Raw genomic sequence first — 25,801 nt, 5'->3', positions numbered from 1 at the left:
TAGACTGTCTAGAAGCTGTTCAAATAAAATCATCATCATCAATTTCTCAGAATATTTATTTATCTATTTACTCCAATTTTTTTTTATCTAAACTTGTGTCGAAAAATTTTGACTAATTGTATGGAAAAAAAAACTGAGCTTTTATTGAAATATTTAAACAACAAATTAAGAGTAATGCTGATTTTTTTTATGTACAATAAGTAATGACAATTTGACCGAGTATTGAACTTGTTTAATGTATGTCCTCATTTATTTCTACATACTTGATTCCATCGACCCAACTGCGACAAATTATTTCTTTTTCAATAACAATATTAATGACAAATTAATCAATTCAATATTACTCATAAAAAATTGTTAATTTTGATAAATTATTTTCATCAATTTGTCATCATCATAAATCAGTCTTTTTTATAAATTCAATTTGAATAAAAAATTCCCCATTGAATTTTTAATAATTTATATAAAAGCTTAAATCAATTTACTGTTTTTTTTTTTTTTAATTTAATATATAAATAATGATTAATGAGTTTTGATTTACAATGAAAATTTATATTTAAATATTAGCTAAAAGGTGCGTGTATGTGTCGGTATGTCGTTTGTCTGGGGACATTGATGTGTCGTCTGACACGAATGGGATTATCTACTGTAAGAAAGACACCTCTCAAAAAGCTACATGGCTTTTATCGATTGCGAATAACATCAAGCCAAGTGATGCATGTGTGTACACATAATGATGCTCTTTGCATGAATCCATGTACTTAATCAATTGAATGAATAAAAAGAAAAAAAAAATTGCTAAAGGACAAAAAGCATGATGAAGAAAAAGAAAAAAAATATATACTCGTCATCAAACTGGTACAGATGCTTTCTTTTCTCTCTGCTAGCTTGAGCCGGTTATTTTATATATATTTTTTTTTTTTATTCTTTCATCTGACGTCCTTGAAATTCGTGCGAGACGGGGAGAGAAATGAGAATTAAAAAGACTCCAAAATGAATAATTTTTCCAAGTAGTATAACCAAAATTTGTGCTGACATTTTATTATAATTTAAATTAAAAATAATTAATAATTAATAGATAATTAATAGTTTTTTAATTTAAAATTAATTTTTTGTTCTTTTTTTTTTTTTTGCAACGCAGACATTCTTGAAATTTTTTAAAATATTTTTTTTTAACGGTTAAAGAAGAGGATGTGTTATTGCGAACGTCATTGACTTGATAATTGTCAGTCGGTAATTCAAGAGAAAAGATAAGACATCCTTAAGCAATAAAAAATTAAAAAACTACTATTTAAAATATATCCAAGATTTTTTTTTGCAAACTACAAAGTTTTCCACTGAATATATATTTCTTTGTTAATGACAAACTAAAAATAAAATATAATCAAATAATCATAAAGAGTAATATTTATAATAAAAAATAAAAAATAATTTTTATGCCAACAATGTGAGTGTTAATGAGTACTCTCAACACGTACTGTATCCTTCGAATATATATATGAACGTTATTCTTTATTATTCGCAACGTGGCCTTCATACAATTTGCAAAATACCCAGCAGAATCACACACGCATATTCATGTTTTATTTTTTTTGTTCCCTCTTTATTTTTACTTGAAAAAAAAGCCCCATTTTGTTTTTTATTAGTTTCGTTTTTCTTTGTCGAGTTGATTTTTGTAAAAATATATTTTTTACTCAATTTTTTTTACATCGTTGTTTGTACGTGCGGCAAGAACAACGTCAGCTGCATCAAAACTGCACTGCGGCAAACTAAATATAGCCAGATCAAGAAATAGAGGGTTGAAAAAAAATTATATATAAAAAGGGATCCAACAGCCAATCCTTGATGCCACATTTGATCAATGTGTATTAATACTTAGTCTTTATTTTGAGGCTATTTTTGCAATATTTCTTTTCACATAATATCTTGACCTATTGTTCAATATTTCCTTCAAATTTTATATTGAAAAAAAAAATATATTGCATGAATATTTCAAATGACTTGAAAAAATATTCCCCATGGTGATTCTGGGAATAGAAGAAGACTATCATCCGGTCGAGTCGTTATTTCATTATTTTTTTTTTCTTTATTTCTCGTTTTTTTTTTTATTTTTTTTGTTACACCCCAGTTGGATCCTTCTGAAAGCCAGTCATCAATGTGTCACGTTCGTTCTTCTGTACTTAAAGTTTTTTAAAATGCTCACTTTAAAAATTGTCTTTCTCTTTTTCAATTTTTTTCTTTTTTTTTATCTTCTCACTCTCTTGGTATTATTATTTTACATTATTTTTTTTTTCTTTAAAGTACAAGTTGAAAGAAAGAGAGACCTTGTGTTTTTTTCCCCCTCGATTAATACTTCTTCGATTCATAAAAACCCTCTTTTTCTCTGGGTACCATGTCTAGTGGATTCTATCAACTTCCTTTTACTTATATATTTTTAACCGTCGATTAACATTTATACATCTCAATAAAACCAACCGTTAACTCAATAAAATAACCGTTTTTTTTTTAATATTTAAATAAACTCACCCTCTAACATGAACTAAAAAAAAAATACTTGAAATGATTTTTTATTTGTCAAGAAATTTAATAGTAAACTTTGAATTTTTGTTTTTAAATAATTGAGACAATTTTTCTTATTCAATTTAGTCATATTTATTTTTGATAAGAATATTTATTTTAAATTCCGATAATTTTATGTCAAAATAATCTGCAATGATCAATAAACTCTGCGTCATTGTAAAAATTTTTTTTTTTTTTCAAATCTACAACGTTGATATTTAAAAAAAATTTAAAAATTCAATACACCTACGTATTTGCAAATATAAATAATAAACTTGTCTCACTAGTTTATTTTTTTTTCACCCACTGTTTCTTTTCTAAATTCTTTTTTTTTTTTAGAAATAAAACCAGTCGTACAATATATTCAAAAATACACTTGAATTATTTTAAATATACTGGCTCATGATTTAACGATGTCATATCAAGGTCATCAAATAATCACATGTCTTATTTTCAATTTAAACATTAAGACATTTTCATATTTAAAAAACTACCGATTATTCCAACGTTTTAATGGCAAATAAATTAAATAATAAACAACAAATAAATGTATGTTTTTAATATAAAATAATAATAATTATAAAAAATAATTAGAGTTGAAATTTGAGGCGTCAACGGTTGTGTTTATAATCGCGGATAATTTGATATCCGTCTGAAATGCTCGTAAGTATTTAATTTTTGTTGTAATATCCCCTCGGCAAGTTGTTCACCATCATAAAATACAAGTATCTTTTTGAATTGTTTGTGTTAAATATGATGTACAATAATTTTTTTAACAAACATAATAATAAGTTAACTGATAGCCTCTGTTTCACATTGGAGTGGTCAGATATGGAGACATAAAACACCCACCTTAATACACACACCATTTGTGAAAGTTTATGAAACAACGAGACTTGTTGTAATACAAGGGATTATAAAAAAAAATTAAAAACAAAGATACAATTATTATTTATTGCGGTGATAATAATATAAATAGTCTAGACAATCATTTGGTTGTTCAATTATCAATTGCTTCGTCATCACAACCAACGATGATGACGACCACGACGACGACGACGACGACGACCACACATATCATCCGTAGAAAATGATCCTTTTTTTTTTTTTCTGCTATTTTTTTGTAGACACGCATGTGTTGTCTTGAGTGGTCAGAATAAATATATGCATTTTGTAATCTTGTCTCTTTTCATGTCAAAGATACACAACAACTTACCAGTATTTTCAGCGAATTTTCTTTTGTCAATGTTTCTCTTTGTTTCCTTTTAAAATAATGTTTATTTTTCTTTTTTTTTTTTTATGCTGAGTTGTTTGTCTTTTTGAATACTAAATCATCAATTGATGGTTCAAAGTGTTTTTCTTTGATTTTTTTTTTATACTGGTATTTTAAAAGTGAAAAATTTTGTTATTTTCTTTTGATGGTACTTTTTTTTTTCTGTGTGTAGGTGGAATTTTGTAGAAATAAAATTAAAAATGATTCATAATTGAGTCATGTATTTAAGTATATAAAAAGTTAAAAAACAATTTATATTTTTTATTTTGTTTGTTGAAAATGAAGCTTTTCATTTGACACATGATTTTAAAAGATTTCCATGTCGAAACCTTGAACCTGAATATTGTCTAGTCACGGTCATCGTGTCATTAGCGGTTCAAAATAATTCCAAGGACTACCCGTCGGGATCCCACAGCTTCAAAGTCCCAAATGCATTTTTTTTTTTTTTTACAAATATTCGAATCTCTTGTTCACCGGAAATATTTCATTTTTTATTTTATTTTTTCATCTCTTATTTCTTCTACCTGCTTCCCCAAGTTTCCTACTGTTACCCCCAACGACATCATCAGCTTCCACAAAGAAAATATTTTCCTCCACATCTTTTCTCAACTTTTTTTTTCCTTTCTTTTTTTTTTTTTTATTTTTTTATTCTGTGTCGGTGGCAGTGACTGGAGGGGAGCAGAGCTTTCCAAACGCATGAGTAAGTTTTTTAGATTGAACGTCTTGGAGGCACGTTCATTGTCAGTTTCGCGTTGGCTCTCGTGACTTGAACATATCTCCAATAAAATAACTTGACTTGCACAATACTTTAGTGTTATATCCAAACAATTAACTTGTATTAATTTAATAATTTACTTTTGTATTTCCGGTGTTCTTGGATCATATCATTATTACATTACAAGAAGTTCATTGTAAATGGATATTTAAGTTATATTACAACAAAAATATAACACTATTTAATTAAAAAAAAAAAGTGCCACATAGATATTTGATATTTAATCAAGCATCAGTTTTAATTTTTAAGTGTAAAATTACATATATTTCATCATTGATTATTATAATAAAATATAACGTGGTCAAAAAAATTTTAATTATTTAACAAATCAATTGGTAAATTGTGAATTTTTTTCCATTAATACGTGTATGATATTTTGGAGTCTTGAAGCCTTGATAATATATTACAATTCTCGATGGATAAAATTAAATATTTTGGCCTTCGATCATCATCATTGAACATAGTCTTTGATATATCATCACAAGGTTCAACTTATTATTCATTTTTTTTTGCAACAAGTTTTTTACGTGTTTGATTATTATTTAAATTGATTATTAATTTATTTATAAATTAAAGTGATATTTATGTTTTAATATAGGTAAATTGATGGTGCTTTTGAAGAATATATTTTTAATGTTTGTCAGCTACTTTTAACACGAGCTACTTGGGTACTTTTGACTGATGATTTAATAGTCAGGTACCTGAAGTAGCGCGCGCTACGAGTAAGCATAAAATCATTGACAAGAATACCTCAACAACTGTGTAAATTACCAAATCAAGATTAAATGTAATCATTAGAATGGAGATAATTAAATTCAAAGAGGCTGCATGTTGATTGTACTTCATCAGGTGCTCTGGTGGTTATGATACCCGGCACCTGTTGGAGCGCAATTCATATGATTGTGCCTTGCAGCACATAATTATATTCTCCATTCTTTATTATTTATTAAAAATTAAAAAAAATATATATATAAAAAAATTGAAACAGTTAGTAGAAACCAGGAAGTAATTATTAATTATCACTTTGAATTTTTAACGTTGTTTAAATTTTATTTCAGGTGATGATATATTTCAATCAACTAAATTTGATGATACTATTATTAAAAATTAATTCATTTAAAAACCAGGATATATAAACAAGTGATGTATATCTTGAAAAATAATTTATTCTGATGGAAATCATTTTTTTTTATTTTTTTTTATAATGATTCATTTTTTTTATTGTTTTTTCTTGCAACAAAGTCAAGTTTATATATAGACAAGGGTTACCCCGCGCCTCCGGCGCGTCGTTGTATATAATATTATGTATATGATTATTAATACTATTTTCTTTATTATAATTGTAATTTTTATTAATTACGTGAAGTACTTTTCTTATTTTTCATTTTCCATGAATTACTATATTTATTTCAAGTTTTAAATGATATATAGAATATTATTTTTGATCAGAAATAATTTAATTAATTGCCAAAATCAATTTTTATGATAATATATTAGTTATAAACAATTAATTTTCGAAATTGAATGTCAAGTTTTTATAATAGATAATAAATTAATAAGTGTTGTTTATTTTAAATGAAGGGTTATTAAAAGAATTAATTAAAAAAAAAATTTATTAATTATATTGTCTGTTGAATATATTTTTAAAATAATTTTACCTTCACCTTAATTATTTTTAATTAAATTGTGTTTGCTTGAATTGATTGAACAAAAAATAAAATAAATTCATTGTATAAATATAGAATAGTGACTGATTTTGTTTGACATTTTTTTTTTTTTGTTTGATCGATGTAATGAAGGTTAAATTTATAATATAAATAAAAAGAAAAAAAAGAAAATGTTAGTTACAAGATTTTTTATTAAATTGATTCAATGCCACGAGTTTTTTATCTGACAGTAAAAAAATTATTAACCGTGAAGTTGTCGGTTATGGAGCAAATTGTGTTGTGGATAAATTTATTTGGATCTTTTCTATACCTGGCTAATGGATTTCGTTAAGAGAACAGCCGAAATATTAGAAAAATAATTTGATTTATTATAAGGATTTTGTTTTTTATATTTGATAATTAATTGCATTTAATTTATTATAAATTGAGACCTTGAAAGAGAGCTGATTGCCGAAGGCTTTGATGAAGAAAAAAAAAATGCTCCATCAAGCAAACTTCCGTCAGACTTTTGCTGAAAATTGGTGCTTCAAGTAGTGAAAATATATTTGCTTGGGTGCTTATTGATGTACATATTTTTATTTTACATCCAATAAAAAAATTAACCCAGCAAGTGCTATTTTAAGAGATTTTTTTTATGATAAAACTTTTCAAGTTTTTTGTAGTTGAAAAAAAAAAAAAAAGATAGTTTTATAACTTGCAAGGTTTAAATTGGTTTTTAAAACTAAAATACAAACAAAAACTTGGTTTTATCGTTGATTTTAATAAAATAAATAAAAAAGTTTTTTTAACTTTTTAAAATTATAAACTCAAGGATTAATTAAAAGCTGTATTTTAATTTTTTTTTTATATATAATTTTAGTTGAATACAAAAGACTCACCATTCCAGAAGAACATCTTGATTATATTGGCGACAAATTGCAGAAGAAAAAGCTTCATTTACTAGAACATATTGACCACCAAATGCTGCTGATAAATACAGACCAAAATTCACTCAAATGGACTTTATTTGACTGTTAAAAATCAACTGTTAAAATAAAAACCAAGATCAAATATCGAAATGAAAAATAAAAAAAATATATTATAAATACCATCATAATTGTATCACAATTGTTGTTGTTTTTTTTTTGTTAAATAAAATTATTTAAATAAATTTTAAATCAATAATTGTATCAAGAATTTCATGTTTTTTTTTTTTTACTAAAAAACTTTTATATAAACTTAAAATAAAATGGAACTTTAAACAATAAAATTGTCTCTTAATAATTATCATAATCTTAAAGCTATTTGTACTTGAAACATAAAGTTATTAGCCTACAATTAAAATTAATAATAATTACAATAAAGAATATTCATCAATATAAATTATAGTTTAATATTTTAATTACAAACATCAGACTCTTATAATTTTTCTTTTAATATTAATAGTAAATTTTTTTTTTCTTTTCAGTTAAATGAATATGTAAAACAATGATTTATTATTTTCATAAAATGAATTGTTTTTTTTTTTTTTTTAACTTTAAATCAAGACACAACGAAGACATCCAGTGTCATAAAAATATTATTTACAAATTACCATTTAAATAGAAAAAAAAGGATATATATTTTTCTATCAATTTCGAAATTAATTGAAAAAAAAAAGAAATAAAAAATTGATCGTTGCCTTAAATTTAATAAACTCATTTATGAAAATAAAAGTCATGTTTTATATTCAACTTATTTCCACACAAGTGGTCCCAAAAACTAGTTCTATTTACATATTTTTTCAATCCTTTTCTTGACCAATAATAAATCAGTCAATCTTTAACTAATCTATAAAATATTAATCTCCCTTTCGAAATTCAACCCTCTGTTTATAGAACAATAAAAAAAAAAAGACAATCATTGCTCATGACCAGGGTGAACTTTTTTGATATTGTCTTTAATCATAAAAAAACAGAGGGTTAAAAATAGAGAATAATATTTTACTGCTAATGACAATAACCATATATACATATCATTGTATTATTTTGTCATAAATTGACATTAAATATGTTGAATTAACGACATAATTGTCCAATTAATATTTCCAATTTCAATTGGAAGTAGCTGGTGTTTTTGGTGGTTGAAAAGGATTCCATTTAAGACAGTCAGGATCAATTTCTTTGTAGACTGGACCACGTCTTTTTACCCTCTCTTTGTAGTCATCAATCACATCCTAGAATCACACACACACACAATAAAAATAATAAATAAAAAAAAAAAAACTTTTTTCTTTTTTTAATGAAACCATTCAAGGTCGTATCTTATTTCGTAGAAATATTGTCAACTACATGGCTTTCTCTCTTGGCTCAAACTACAATTGACAATTGTGAAGGAAAAAAAAATAGAAAAAAAAAATGTATATTAATGTCTTGAAGGTTTGCTGGAGTTGAAGAGGTGATGAATACTAATTAATTAAAGAAAAGGTATAAAAATAATAATAATAAATTAGAGGAAGAATATAAGGTGAGTGTTCAGCAAAAAAAAAAAAGCAATATTCATTTTGTCCCTGAGTCTGCGCGGAGAGACCTTCAGAATAACATTGATCGCTATTTTCCAATACCCAAGTGTACAATATCACATCAATATAATTTCTTGTGACTTATTGAATGCGTCTACTATTTTATTATAATTATATAGCTGATAGTGTGATTAAAATATTAATAGATGATAATTAATTTTCGTATTTAATTGTCATTTAATTTTTTTTTACCTGTTTTTTTAATATTATATGTTTTCCTTTCCAGTATTTCATCATTCCCAAAGCTTGGAGGGTACTGACTATATCGTATGAATCAATAGCCATTTCTTTACTTATATCTTGAAACAGAAAAAATATATATTTATAAATTGGTACTAGCTATTTTGGATTATATTTATTTATTAATTATGAGCATTTTGTTTTACCTTTTACTGATAATTCTTTACCACCAAAGTTACATAAATATTGAAGAAGTACATCTTTCCAATAACTTCGGTATGATATTAGACCTAAATCAGATAGTGGCTTTTCTGGTGATCCAATTTTCTTTTCAACCCTTGTTAATAAATAGCCTGAAAAAAAAAAATAATAATAATTAATAAAATACAAGTGTCTTGAATTTTTATTACTATTTTAAATTTTTTTTCGTCAAATATTTCTACTATTTTTTCGTATAAATTATTTTTTAAATAAATAAATTTTTTTACAGTTTTAAAATATTTTTTAAAATTTCCCTGACATTCCCTCAGCTCCCTCTTCATATATAAGATGAATAGTTGTTTAAAATACTTGTTAAAAATTTACACATACAATTTTTAAAGAAATAAAAAAAAATCATCATATTTAAAAAAAGATCACAAGTATATTTGAAAAAAAAAATATATATATATTTGAGTTATGATAGCGGTTTGAAAAAAATAATATTTGATTGTTAATTAATATATTTTTTTGACATTTAAAAAAGCACACATCTCAAAGGGATATTTAAAAATCCGTCAAGTAATATAAAATATCAAATTTAAAATGATAAAAGACAACTATGAAATCGAGTTATTTTAAAACAATAAAAATATCAATTCCCAAGAATAAGTTAGAAAGTTTTTGAATATAAAATAGGTATATAGCTTATGTGACGGATGAGGCATCGAATATATTTTGAAAGCATGGTAAAAAAATAATCGAGTCAGTGACCGGACAACAGGATGAGATCGTGTCTGGCCATGATGCCTGGTTGAACGATCGTTACGTCTCGTTACCCTACAGAATTATAATGAATACATGTACAATAATATTCAATAAATAAATTTTTTATTTCTGAATATATATTTTATAATTATAATAAAACCCAAAAATATATACACAAAAATAAAATTAAATAAACCTAAAAGCCTATATTTTTAAATGAGGTCATAAAATTAATTTAAATCAATTTTTTAATTTAATTTTGACGATAATAAAAAAAAAAACAAATGATTTTGTTAAATTTCATGATGAATTGTTCATTTATAGACTGTAAATTTATTTGAACATGTAAAGAAAAAGTTTGCAAATGAAATTTTCGAAATGGGATAAACCTCAATTGTCCATTTCGAAAGAGGGTTGAGGAAACTGGTCCCACCCAGTCGACAGGTTCAATGACCGTCTCTGATAGTACTGTACAGTCAGCCAATGTCCTTCCCTCTCTTGATTCCCTATTGCTACCAACCCCCTGTCTAGAAAATTCGCAAAACTCAACAGAGACAATACAGCGGGATGAGCAATTGGAATTGCTACACAATGACAACTTCAAAGGTATTGTCTACATGTGAAATAACAATTTTTTTTTTTATCAAATTTTATTATACTTTTTTATCTTTTAAGTTATTTTTAATTGTTGGGGTTTACTTTTTATTATTGCAGTTAAGATAAACAAGCATAACTGCAGTCAAACTTTATTTAAAATGTAAATAAAATATTTTATTTTTTTTTTATCTATAAATAATTTTATAAATTATTAATTTTGTATATTTTTAATTCAACAATTAACTAGTGAAAATAAATAAATTTTTCACTATTTAAAAATAATTTTAATATCAATTGAAAATAATTTTTTTTAAATTAAAAATTAATTTTTTTTCAATCGAAAAATTAATTTTCAATGAATTGTAAATTACTTGCTATTAATATTTATAAATTTTTAGTATAATTTAATTTAAATTATTTGAAAACCTTGTGAAATGAACATAGACAAAAAATTTCAAAATTTTTTTATATACATTTTTGTTTAATAAAAAAATTATAAAAAAAATGACAAAGCTTGTTAATTTTTATTGCTAAAAATATTATACCAAACATGAAGAAGAAAAAAAAAATATATATATTATATTGGCTGTTAAATTAGCACTTGAAAGGAAGCTCATTACATGTTACAAAAGTTGTGGTAATGTGTGAAGCCTTTCTACCCTTATACCGAGGTCATACGAGGTCATGTCATGAACTCTCTATTTTACATATAAAAAAAATTTTAATATAAAAATAAATTTTTATATATATTTCTTTTCTTATTATTATTTTTATCCTATGAATATTTTTATACATTTCATAATAATACATGACTGTAATTACAACACGAGTTATTTAAGCATTATTATTATATTTATTGATTATTTAAAACATCAATAAATAATATTAAATAATAACTTTGTTGTTATGCATTCAAAATGTGTGGATTTATAGATAACGACCACGCACGATTGGTTATTTAATTAGATTTTAAAATCAGCTAAAATTAATATTGAAAGAAAATTCAATTTACAATTGCCAAAAATAAATTTAAAAAAAAAAAAATAATTAATAATTATCCAACAAATCAAGTGACGAGTCATCAATTTCTTGTGTATTTTTTTTCTATAATAAATTTCGATTTGAAAATAATTCGAAACATTCTTCTTAATTTAAATTTTTTTCTCAGATAATTTTCATAAATAATTTACACATTTTTTCGCTGCTGTCTTTAACATTTAACTTGTATAAATAAATAATTATTATTATTATAATTTCCGGCTTTATTTAAAAAATTTTCTTTTCACGTAAATTTAATTTTTCTGTTTGTATTTTCATGAAAGCCTTAGCCAAGGATCAGGTTTTGATGGCATGTGTATAGAGAGTAACATAAACAGAAATAGTATTAGTGCGAGACCCTTTGAGGTAGGTATAGAGATATATATTATAGTATATAAAATAAGGGTGGTTTGGGTACACGGGTCGATGCGGCGAGACATCGAGCGTCGCACTTTCTTCTTCCTCTATCTATCCCAACCACTTCATGGACATTTGATGCAAGTAAACCTACCACTACTATTACTAAAATTTTACCTCTACCACCTCAACCAGCTTCAGAGTACACCCTCTCATTTTTTATAAACCAACCACGCTCCAGACATCCACCAAACCCTTACCATTACCATCAAATACACGCACAAAATATATATATATATCTTATCCATTTACATCATCGCAACAGGATAAATACATTCTCAAAAATGAAAAATAAATAATATACATATACGCATATAAGTGCGGTACAAATATACATACAACTACAATGAAATTTTTTTTTTTTTACTTTTTTTTTTAACAGTTGTAGTATAATTTTACTGTACGTAGTTTTTTTTTTTTTTGTTTCATTTTCATTTTACATTCATCAATGAAAATGACGTCACGATAGAGTATTTTTATTTTTTTTATTTTTCAACTTGAAGTTATTTTTATAACAATTACCTAATTACTTTTATCATTCATTGGGATATTTGTGCCATGTATTGAAATACTTGTGTCCTAGTTTATTGAAATGCCGATTGTTATTGATTTTTTAATTTGATTAGTATTTTTTGTGGCTTATTTTGTTGATGAAATATTTAGCTTTTTTTTATGCAGTTTGTTTGTTTGTTAATAAATAATAATAAAAGGGGTAAATTAAGGTAAATTTTGAGGGTACTTACTGAAGTCAATTAGAAGCCGTCCATAGCCTTGTCTCTGATAAGGTGGTAAGGTCAATATACACGATACGTTGTAATTCAAAAATGAATTTTTTTCCTGCAACAAAAATTTATTTATTATACAAAAATTCATTGAATTATTATTTTCCTGATGGTAATCTAGCAATCAGTCACATGTCAAAGTCTGAATGACTCTGGATGATGTATTAATAAATATCTAAGAAATTTTTTTTCGAAATGAAAAGATGATCAAACGTTTTGTTGTTATAACATCTTGATAAAAACGAAAAAAAAAAAATATATTCAATTTTGTTGAATTAATGTATTTTAAATTTAAAAGAAAAAAAATTTATTCAATCATACTGGCTAGATCCAGGTGTTGGTGATTGTTCAATGTTAACAGTGACTCATATTTATCAATGACATAAAACTTGATGATAATTCAAGGAAAAAAATAAAATATTTTCATTGATAACCAAATAAAAAAATCAAATAAAAAATATAAAAACCACTAGCTTAAATTTAAATTAAATGTACATTACATATGACTAATAAATAAAATTATAAAATTATTTTATTTATTCAAAAGAATCATGGAGGGCATAAAAAATATTCACGAATTTTTCTTGACAATGTAATAATAATCAGACAAAATAAAAAAATAATTATAATAAATAAAAAAATGCAAAATTTTGGATGATTCGCAGTGTTGCCAAATAATATTCTCAGGTTAAATGATGTTCGCGAAAAATTGTTGGCCTCGAAGGACAAGCCAAAAAGTGTGTATAAATTCGTATATATTGGACGAACGTCTGCAGTTTTGCTGGTAGTATATATTGCTTGGTCAAAACCGCTAAAAGCCAGAGGCTAAATAAGGGGATAAGAAGAACAGCTTGAAGCCGTTGGTGGATTTTAAGAGAGAGTATATATAAGAACACAAGAAGAGATAAAAAAAAATTAAAAGAAAAAAAAAAAGAAATGAAATAAAAAATTATATTTATAAAGAAAAAAAAAAGGAAAAAAAAAAAGAGAGTTCCAAAGACGAAAGGAATGAGTGAGACAAGTGTGGGAGGGAGGGAGGGATTCACGAGGACGAAGACTTGAAAAACGGACTAACGACCAGTATGGCAAATCTGGGACCCACGACGACCTTGGGGCCTTGCTTCAGACCCACCATGTCTCAGGGACAATATACACGTTTCTCTTACTCATTCTCTCTCCATTAAATATTATGGTCACAAAAGGATTTGTCCAAACGATAAAAATCAACATTTTACCAGATTTATTTAAAATTTTTTACACATATTATTATTTTTTTTTTTTAAATATTTTTTTGTTTTAATTTTCAAATTTACGTATGTTTTTTCTATTTTATGGTATTTAAACGTTAAAAAAAAAAATGAAAAATTTACTTGTAATATTAAATTATTAATTTACAATTTAATTTTTCTTTGATAAATTTACAAAAAGAAATCATAAATTTTACATATTTTTTTAATTAATTTTATATTGAACAATAAATTAATAATTTTATTTATTGTATAGACTATTATTTTAATTTTTTTTTTATGTTTTAATATTTATGAATAATTTTTAGTATTTATAAAATTATTATTATCTGAGAATTTTGCAAAATAGGCTTGCCATTTTGATCCACAGAAAAAAAGCTCTTAAAAAAATATGATAAAATTAAAAATATTAATTGTAATTAATTAATAAATAAAAAATAAATATCATAACAATTTACTTGATCAATTATTACAGCTAATAAATTTTATTTATCTAAAAATTTGATGAAAAAAAATTCTGAAAACTGCACTTATGCTTTTTTTGCCTTTATAATTCAAAGATGCGTTAACTGAGACAAATCTTTCAAGCTCATTAAATTGTAAAAAACAAAAAAAAAATAAAATAAAATAAATCAACAACAATTTAAAATAAATAAAAAAAGAGATTTCTATCAACAACAAGCTTCATATCTACCTGTAGACTGTAGTCATTAATAAGAATTATAAATGCAAAGCATTGTTCAGATCACAGCAGGACCACAAGACCACCAGTTTAAATAAACAAAAATAATATTTAGGACAAAATATAAATAACAATGAGATAAAGATTATCAACTTGCTGTCACTAAACTACCAATACAATAAATTTAATTTATTTTAACCGGATAAATAAAGCAAATGGTGTTAATATTATCAAATTTAAAAATCATCATCAATAAATTATCCCTTATTATTTACTTGTGCATTTAACTGATCAAACATCTCATTGTTGCATTTTATAAATTTAAAATTAATTTATAAAAATAACATCAACAAATTAATTTATAAAAATTATTTTAAATAAATAATTTACATATGTTTTTATGTTTATATTTTCAATTAAACATTTGCATCATACTCAAGTCATTTTCCCTTTTTTTAACTATAATTTTTTTTCATTTTTCATATACAATTTTTTATGATGATGATGATGATGTTGGAACTGCATATGTATATATTTAAATTATTTTTTATTCCAACAAACAAGGATGTCACATATGTAATTTTATTTATTTTTTTTGTTTAATTTTTTATTCATTTTACAGCAAGACTGTGCATCATCGTCGGAAGTTGTTCAATCATTGTTATACTCCAAGAAGCTTCTACCCACAACCTCATAATTTTAAATGCAATAAAAATAAAAAATAAAAATAACTACATTGAATATATATTTAAATTAAATACAAATAATAATTATTTATATTTTTTTTTCATTGTAAATTGACTTGTTTAATTATTTATTAATAAAAAAATTATTAAAAAATTTTTTTTTATGTTTCTTTATATAATAAATTGTACTTGTATTAATTTTATAAATAAATAAATAAAATTCAAGTATGATTAGGTGAATGTTGTATATTGAATTTCGAAATTTTTTTTACAAATAAATATTCGAAATTTTTTTTTTAGTTGAATGAACGTCTGATGGCAAGTGGATGCTAGCCAATACATTGTAAAAAAAAAATAATAAAAAGTAACGAGGCCAAATGCATTCATGATGCAGTATATACACAAACTAGTGACGATTGGAATGCAGAACAAGTCATTGCAGTTTCGTATTCCTGCACAGGCATTCAATGTAATAAAAATAAAGCTATCACCAGAAAAATTTTAACTTTAAGTACATAGTGTGTTGTTATAAAATAATGTGGATTAATTTATAAATTAACTACAAAATTTACCTATGAATTTTAATAAATTTGTGTAGGTAAATGTAATATTTTTGTGACAATGTATATTTAAACAACCTCCGCAATGGAAAATTGATGGACTACCCACGTTGAAATTGAAGCAGCAACAAGAGACAAATGTTAAAATATATAAAAGAAAAAAAAAAAAATATATATATCCCACATGTTACAGCTTCTTGACAATCTTGAGTTTGAAAAATTATCCGGGAGAATAATCCTGTGATACATAGACATACACGATGTACATGAGATCATGTAAAATACCAAATGGCAAGTGGCAAATGACACAGTGAATCTCAATGAAGTGTGATGTCTCTGAGGCTCAGTTCAACGACCGATATATCATTTTTTTTTATTAATCAATTATTTCTTTAATAATAATCATCAATAAAATACATTATTGTAATTATTTTTTGTCAAAAAAAATAATGACAATTTATAAAATAAAAAAACACAATTCAAATTTGATTGTTGGTTTTTTTTTTGGAATGATATTTTGGTGTGATTGGGTGTTTTGATTGGTCACACTTGAATGAATATTTTAAGCTAATTAATAATCATTTATATATTCTTTCTTTTTTTATTGAACAAGGTACTTGATGATGATGATGATGGTGGTGATCATGTGGTGCATATGTGCACGACCACCTAATGGCCAATGCAACTTTACCAACGGTCATTTCTATATTTAGATTAGCAAGACAAGTCAACGTATCTTTCTTCTTGAAAATTTATTTTAGCCTTTTTTATTCTTGCTATATTTGTAAATTTATTTAAACTATTTTTTTTTTTTCATATACGTAGCTTATTTAATTAGTAATTTTAATTTAAAGATTTTATTTTTTCATTTTTTTTTTTTGGAGTATTTTATCTTGGCGTTTGGTAGACAGTTAAAATTTAACAAAATTCACAGTGTACCATGACATTTAAATTGAGCAAAACGAGAATGTAAAGTACAAGTTAATATAATTATCACCATTTTCTCATACTTGTATTACCCCTTGATGTTGATTTCTGAGATAAATATATATATATGAACAAACAAGCTATTACTTTAATGGATTGCCGAGAAGGAATTTTTAGTAATTCCGCAAAATCCTTTTGACATTTTTTCTTCTTTGTTATTTAATTTTTTTAGCTTATAAAATATTAAAGAATAATAATATACTTGTTACTTTTAATTATTTTAAATATCATAAAACAAATAATAAATAATAAATGTAAATTCAAAAGACAAAAAAAAACTTATTGATTAATAATTTTTAAGCTAAGAAATAATATTGAATTATTAATTTTTAAATAACAAATTTATTTTTGAAATTTTTATTATTTTAATCTAGCAACTATGTAAAATTATTTTGTGATGTTTAATCAATGATTCTTATATAATTGCTTGGTAACCATATTGCATGTTTTGTAGAAAAAAAAAAAAATATGCTGCTACATCATTTATAATCACAAGACGTTGTGTAACAATTAATTAACAAGACCTAATTAGTCATATATCAAAGAAAAAAAAAATGGCATCAGTATAAAGTTGTATAATTAACAAAAATAAAAATAAACTTTTTAATTATATTTATTTTCAACTACTGCTTTTTTAAATTATTCCACCAATCAATTTTGATGAATAAATTTTCATGATCATTCATGCAAAATTGATGATCCGTTTGTGTTTTCATTTTTTTTTTCTTTAAAGATTATCGAATTTTAAGTTTAAAGTATATATTCAATGAATAATATAAAAAGATCCACTTCTATGGTTTTTTTTTTTTTTTTCTTTATGCTTATTTTCTTTTTACAAATTTTCTTCTTTCAACTACGTTTGCTTAAATAGTCCTTTTGAATTTATGTCGATAGCAGCAGTGTATGTATTGACGAATATATTTTCATGGTTTTTTATTTTATGCTTTGTAACCTCGACCATGAGATTTTCTATGGATTTTTAGGAAAAGAGAAAAATTACTGAAGGGAAAATTGTCTATATAACGCTCGCATATTTCAATGTCGTCTAGTCAGACAGTCTCCGGAGGCCATAGTCGAAGAGAGAATTCATTCAAGTGAGTATATATATATATAAAATTGCAAAGTCAATAAAAAACATTATTTTTTTGCAAATAAATATATCAGTGAGTATATATAAATTTTGAAAATTATTTTTTATTAATTGAAAGACTTGAATATCAGTCATTAAAACTTTATAATTAGATAAAATAGTTTGGGGATTCGTGTCTGCATCAACAGCACAAATTTTACTTTGATTAAATGTATTCATATAATTATAACAAGTTGATAAAGACATAACAGATAAATTTTACTAAAGAGAAAATAAAATATATATTTTAAACTAAAAGTAGTATCAATAAAAATTTAAGTTAATTAATATATAGTAGTTGAGTAATTTAATTTGCAGTCATATTTTTTTTTTTTTTTAATTTATAAATAACATCAAGTTAATTAATTAATTTTTCATCGAGATTTTTAGTCGATGTATGTTGCATCAGAGGTAAACAAGCGTAAGTGCTATTTTCGAAATTTTGTAATTATTTTTCGAATATTAAAAAATTTATTTCTAAAATTTTTTACTGCAATATTTTTAGCTAATAAAAATTTTTAAATATTGATAAATAATAATAGTATAATTTGGTAATTATTATTAAAATTAATAACCAATAATAAAATTATTAATTTATTAATAAAAATTAAATTAAAAAAAGTGTTTTTAAAATTTTTTTTTTAAATTTATTAAAATGTTTCTCTCAAATTTTCTATTGCAATATTTTTAGCTAATAAAAATTTATAAATATTGATAAACATTACCAAATAATAATAGAATAATTTATCAATTATTAATAAAATTAATAACCAATAATAAAATTATTAATTTATCAATAAAAATTAAATTAAAAAAAAGTGTTTTTAAAAATTTCTTTTTTAAATTTATTGCTAGTAAAATGGCGTATGTCCTGTATGTTAAAATTAAAAATTCGTATCTCTACCTTGAAGACAAAACTTTTAACTTTGAAATTTCAATTTTTTTTAAGCAAAAAAAAAAAAAAGAAAACAACAAAATATTTATAAATAACTTTTTTTACTGAAAAAATTAAATTTCATTTTTCTTTACGACAATGTATATTAATTAACAAAATAAATAAAAAAAAAAAAAAAGTCCAATATTTGATCTTTAATTTATTGTTCTAATTTAAAAAATTAAAAAATAATTTTTCTCTTGATGAGTTTGCGCTTCAGGTTAACCAGGAGTGTGTGCATTCAAGCTAACTGACACGAATTTATGCCTCCCTATTTGCGGGTCATTGACTTTTCTCGTCAATGTGTTTCCAAAAGCTTTCCAAGTGTGACCTTGAGTTATCTTTGTACATTCACCAAAAATAGCCATGTTACATTTTATATTCATTATTTTATTTTTCTATATATATTAAGGCTTATATTTATTTTTTCTCTTAAATATACGCATATATATTTTTGAATGAGATTAAACGAATTGGAATTCAAGTATAAAATGTTCAAGTGTGCGTAGACAGACGAGATAGGTCAGAGTAAAATCTACAATGTTGGCTTGTATTTTATTCGTGAGTAAATTTGGTTGTGTGAACAGGTCTGTCTGGCATCGATCGAGCCTAGTCCGGGATTCTGGTTGGTAGTCAGAGGGATTTTACTGGCTCGGAAAAATATACTGACGAGCCTACCCCAACCTCTTTTAGTCTCACCCTTGATACGTCTGTAGAGTATATATATTTTTAAGGGAAAAACAAAATTTTCCCGACCTCCCCATTATATTTTAGTCTCAGGGACGTCATCTTGGTTTGCCCTTGTCGTCTTCCAGACTATGTCTAGATACTTTAAGAAACAAGGCTATATTCTCACCCTCATTTTTCTTTTTTTTCCTTTTTTTTTAATCTGTTTTCACAGACGAAGGGCAAAAGAACATAATCTTTTTTATTTTTCATTTTATATATATATTCTTTTGTTACATATTGTTTTTTCTTATTAGCAACAGCTTTTTTGCATTTTTTTTTTCTTCTTTTTAAGAAATGTTTTTATAATACATTTCCGCAAATGACAATATAAAAAATTCTCATTGGGTATTAAAAAAAAAAATATGTATATTAATTTTCTTTTATCATTTCAATTGTAAGCTGTGGCTTTTGCGGTTTTTTTTATTTTTTTCATACCACTGTATACAGCAATTCAATTTGATTCATTTATTTTTTTCGCCACTCATAAAATTGGATCAAAATAAACCAAAAAAAAAAAGAGAAAAATCATTTGTCTTTGTATAGAACAAGATAATTAATTTTCAATATTGGAAAAATTATTTTTCTATTAATTAAAATTATATGACAATGATGTATACAGTTGAAGTACACTGCAATATTGCGCTTCAATGATAATTCAAATATAGAGAAGAGACAACGACAAGATAATGAAGCTGATGATGTTGATTGAGTTGTTTTGTGATTCTTGGATTATCGTATTGCAACACGAATTGGTTAAATGTAATATACACAATGTATATATTAGATAAAATAGAGCTTGAAAATTTGTGGTTTGATAGTGCTGCTGATGCTGCAGAAATTAAATTTGTCATCACTACTATGTACAGTGTAAAACTAATTAAGAGATGAGAGTACTACAGTGAGATGTTTAAAGCTAAAAATAAATTATTGTTGTTTTTTGTTATCTCTTATTGGCGTTAGTTACAAGTGATTATGATGCTTTGATGGTGTTGCTGTAACAGCTACACTGCTACAACTTGACGCAGAAATATCTGGGAGGTTGACGACCCGACGTACCGGCGACGCCCTCGTCTCTCCTCCAGGGGTTGCCGTGGGAAACTACCCCAGACCATCTCAATTCTCATCAGACATTGCGCCGTCGCAATTTAAACCACCACCACTTCCACCACTTCCACTTCTACCATCGTCGTCGTCGTCGTCGTCATCATCATCATCATCACCAACAACTCCCGTCTGTTACAATCGTATATATATCAGCCCTGCGTATATCCTGCACCCGGCCACCCTCGACCGTCTAGCCAGGGTCGGGGTCGTTGAACGTCGATAAAGATTTTGACTCGGCAATGCGGCAGCAAATGTTGGCACTTGCTGCAGTGCTCGAAGGGAATGATGATTTTGTTTTGTTCTCCAGTCGACTTCTTTCAATTTTTTTTTTTTTTTTTTAACTTTATTTTGAATCAGTTTTTCTTGTTTTTTTTTTCCATTACAACTTCAGGAAAACTTTGGATTTTATTTTATTTTTTTTTTTCTGTCTTTTAAAATATATTTTTATCCAAAAATAAATACGTGATAAATAAAACTTTTTGTTATAAATTTAATTTCACGTAAATATTTATTAAAAATTTTATCAAGTCTTTGATCAATTTATTACTTTTTTAATTAGTTTATTTAAAAAAAAAAAAAATTAATAATTATTATTAAACTGCTAACTTTGTGATGAAATTTAATTTTTAAATTAAGAAAAGAAATTTTTATTAATTAATTGAGCTTTAATTAACTAAATAAATATATTCATAAGAAAAATTTAATTTATGTTTCAACATTCATTAATTAAATACCAAAAAAATTAATATAAATAAAAAAAACAAAAAAAAAATCTCAAAAGTTAAAAGGATATTAAACTAATAAAATTAAAAATAATTTTTTTTTTCAAATATTTGATTAATAATTGTGTATATCTTTAAATATAATTTTAAATAAAATATAAAAAAGAATTTGCTGGATCCCTGGGAAGGTCGTGGTTCCAACGCCCAGGATCAAAGGTCATTGAACGGACAATATAAAAATTTTAAAGTCGACGATGCTGCGGTAAATATGGCTATATGTAACGTCTATGGAAAAAAAAAAAGAAAAAAAAAACAACTATCTCTCTCTCAAAAGGTACACACGTTTTTTTTCGAAAAATTTATACATACATTTAATAATAGACAAGGACATGGTGGAAATATAAAAATACAATAATTTTATATGAGGGAGAGTAGACAGAGCAAAGCCAGAATGAGATACGTGACACCTTTGATGGACACTACATACACCATGTATTTTTAAATTATTACTAACTCTTGTTTCGTTGTTTTATATAAATTACTATAGACCCTACTAAATAATACAAAACTTAATCTCATTTATAATACCATAAAAACGATAAAACCAAATATTTTTTTCTCCACAATAAATGTCTATTACAAGCAATCCCTTTTTTCCTATTAAATATATAAAAAAAAAATAATTATTCAACTTGGTTATTTAATTTTTAAATAAAAAAAAAAGCAGCTTAATTAATTTTTTTAAATCTATAATATCTAACAATGATATATATAAATAAAATTGAACTAGACAAAAATAAATAACCAGGATAAAGAAATAAAAAAAGAATTGAAATCGATGGATGAGAATATCGCGTTGTATATTCGTCCTTGTTACTGGAATACGCCCTAGACCGTGAAGCCGCGCATGCATACCTGGGTAAGGGTAGAAACTGGTGTGTATACATATAAAAGGGAAAAATAAAAGAGTAATAGTATAACGCAGCATCCATCGGTGTAGAGAGAGGTAAAGAGACATTGCAGACATTGTGTATACCGCATTGAGCCACTCCCTATGAGTCTTCATACACACCAACACCTTTATAAATTGTCGTTATGCTTTTATACCCCAGGGTTAAAATATATTCATTACATCATGATTAACTACAAAGCTTTAAAGACTTCTTGAAATAAATAATCAAATAAATCCATCAATACATTCAATTATCATTTGTTGTTTTTAAAAATTAATTTTGTTTAATCTTCTTACCTTACTGAAGTATCCAACTGTATGACAACCTTCTGAATCATTTATTGTCATGACATAGAATAAAAATGGCTCAACATCGTAGTACAATGTTTTATGATCGAGAAAAAATTTTGCCAATAAACATAAATTTTGACAATATTGTTTATAACGTTTTCCATCAACTTCCCATACTCCAATTTTATCTTTTCTGTATTTTAAAAATGATGATAAATATTAAAAATCAATTGATATTAATTTATAAGAAATTTTTACCTGTAAACTTCATGACCTGGTGGATGTTTCCATATACATTTTTCACGATGTCGTCTTAGTACTTGTCGACTTTTAGCATATCTTAAACAAAATTCACAAAGATATAATTTTGGTGCACGACAAAATTCTTCTGGATATGGACTTTGATACCACACTTCCATTTCCCATTTTCCCATTTCAACACAACGTGTACCACCACCATTACGTCCTTCAACATCATAATGTTGTTCTTTTAATTCTTTTTCAATTTTTTCACTAGCAAGAGCTTGTGCTTCCATGAAAAGTTTTAAATCATAATCAGATGTTAAACATGATAATTTTGGTTGTCTATCTTTTGTTATACCAGGACGTTCACCACCACTATCACTACCACCACCACCATCAGCACTTGATCTTTTAAATTTACTTCTCATTTCTTTAACTTTTAATTGATAATTACGTTGTTCATTTGTTTGATGTATTCCTTTTGGTGATTTTTTACCTACACATATTATTGCTTTTCTTCTTTCTTCTTCACGTTTTTTTCTTTCTTTATAAAAATCTCTGTAATGTTTTATTTTATTTTTATTAACTAAATGTAATTATTTTTATTTTTATAATATATAAATAAATATATTAACTTACATGCAAGCTTGAGGTGTTGTATTGTGATAAATTGGACATGATTCCAAGGTAAAATGAGTATCTAATTTTCCTGATAAATGTCCAAGTGAATCACATGTTGCTGCCAATGGACATTCAAGTGCTTTTGTTGTTTTATTACGTGATTTATCATTTTGTAATAATTTACCACTTGTTGAACCACTTGTACCATGTCCAGTTGATTTAACTGATGTTGATATTGTAGAATTTTTATTTGTTACACGTTTTACTGGTGATCTACTTGTACTTCTTTTTATTTCAACACCTGGAATTAAATATAATTCAAATTAATTTACATTTAATAATTTATCAGGTAAAGCTAATTATTATATTTTCTTACATCCACCATCTGATTCTGTATCAGTTTCAGCTTTTATTTGTGATTGTAAAAGTTTATTAATTTTTTTAGATTGAACTTTTTTCTTTCCTTTTGGTGATGTTGCTGATGACGTTCGATTAATTGGCTTTACGTCTTTTCTATCACTGTCTGATTCATCAGCTTCACTTTTAATTGTTGTAACTGTTTATTAAAAAATTAAAATTAATAATTTAATCCAAAAAATGAATTGTTGTTGTTTAAAATCATTATAAGCTACCTGGTCTTTTGGTATTTTTTTGTGGCTTAACAGCAGCAACAGCAACAGATGGTCTTGAATTTGTATTATTTGTATGATTATCTTTTTTTTTAACTGGTGGCTGTGAACTTGGTGAACTATCTGATGAATCAGAATCAGAACTACTCTCTGATGATTCAGATGAACCAGAACCTCCACCTCCAGAAGCACCAGAATCACTTTTTGAACTTGTTGAACTTTCTGATTTTATTTGTCTTGTTATTAAACCTGCATAAAATAATAACATTTAAAAACAAGTTTATTATACTTATAAAAAATTAAATTAATTAATTTACTTGGTCTATTTGCTGGTGGTCTTGATTTTGCATCATTTTGTTTTTGTTTTGTTGGTGATGATTTTGTCTTAGTTACTGAATTTGATGCTGATGTTGTTGTTGTTGTTTTAGTATTTTGTTTTTGTGATACAGGAGTATCACTTTCACTACTATTTTCTGGACTAAATATACTTTTTTTTTTAATAAGTTTTTTTTTATTTGAATCATTATTTTGTTTTGATGTTTTGTCATTTGTTTTATTAATATTACCACTATTTGTATTACCACTTGTTTTATTATTTTTATGGACTAATTTTGATGTTAATGCATTTTTATGTTGTGCTGATGATGGATGTGTTTTACCAGTTGGTTTTTGTGCTTTAATAACTGGTGCAACTGTTGCTGTTGCTTTTGGTTTTGTTGGTGGTTTTTTTTTGCTTACTGGTTTTTGTTTTATTTGTGATTCTTCAGATTCAGATGTATAAATAAGTGTTCTTGAATTTGTTGCTGTTTTATTATCATCATTTTTATTATCTGTTGTATTTGTATCATTTTTAGATTTATTATGACGATTTGTTGTGATTGAAGTTTTTTTCTTATTTGTTTTTTCATTATCAGATATTTTTTGACTTTTAACTGAACTACTTGAATTTTCTGAATCAGATGAACTTGATTCACTTCCAGAACTTGATGAGCTACTTGATGATGAACCAGATGAACTTGATGTTGTTGATTCAGAACTTGTTGTCTATTAATATTTAAAAAACCATTTTATTATTTGTTATTTATTTTTTACTTAAATATCAATAAAACAACATAACCTTGAAATAATCAATTATTTTATAAATACCTTGCGTTTTGGCGTCATTTTATAATTCAATTATTATTTTTTTTTACACAATGTAATTTGTTAAACCTATATTATTTATTTATAGTGCATATATATTTAATAAATATAATTAATTTTAATGATAAATATATGTCATTTTTTTTTTAATTATTAAGTTTGTTGTTGGTTTCTGGACGAGATTGTACGAATGATCACGAATGATGACGAAGCCAACCGAAGTCCGAACATATATTTCCCAATAAAAAAAAAAATCAAAAAAAAATAAACCTAAATAAAAATAAAATTGTACTATTTCACGTAACGCGGTTCCACATCCCACGTGATGCCATTAAATGTCACATGTATA

General features: G+C 25.1%; 1 protein-coding gene across 1 annotated transcript; it reads right to left on the bottom strand.

The window, feature by feature from the left end:
• Nucleotides 1-8,008: 8,008 nt before the first annotated feature.
• Nucleotides 8,009-25,654, bottom strand: LOC122860068 (histone acetyltransferase KAT7-like). Its single transcript, XM_044163722.1, has 11 exons — nt 25,456-25,654; nt 24,627-25,353; nt 24,313-24,558; nt 24,057-24,236; nt 23,699-23,981; nt 23,075-23,617; nt 22,823-23,009; nt 12,755-12,848; nt 9,200-9,346; nt 9,006-9,112; nt 8,009-8,468 (listed from the first exon to the last, which is right to left on the bottom strand). Exons 1-11 carry the CDS (start codon nt 25,471-25,473, stop codon nt 8,346-8,348), a joined length of 2,655 nt encoding a protein of 884 aa, XP_044019657.1. The 5' UTR covers nt 25,474-25,654; the 3' UTR covers nt 8,009-8,345.
• Between the last annotated feature and the right edge of the window lie 147 nt (nt 25,655-25,801).

This window comes from Aphidius gifuensis, unplaced genomic scaffold (genome assembly GCF_014905175.1).
Source record: "Aphidius gifuensis isolate YNYX2018 unplaced genomic scaffold, ASM1490517v1 Contig5, whole genome shotgun sequence".
NCBI lineage: Eukaryota > Metazoa > Arthropoda > Insecta > Hymenoptera > Braconidae > Aphidius > Aphidius gifuensis.
This window is presented reverse-complemented; position numbering and strand designations above follow the sequence as displayed.

Bases quoted from the DNA above. Each gene is read 5' to 3' on its own strand.
- LOC122860068 (XM_044163722.1), bottom strand. The intron at 24,237-24,312 runs GTAGCTTATAAT...TTTAATAAACAG, and splicing joins AAAAAATACCAAAAGACCAG to TTACAACAATTAAAAGTGAA. The intron at 23,010-23,074 runs GTAAAAATTTCT...TTTAAAATACAG, and splicing joins CCAGGTCATGAAGTTTACAG to AAAAGATAAAATTGGAGTAT.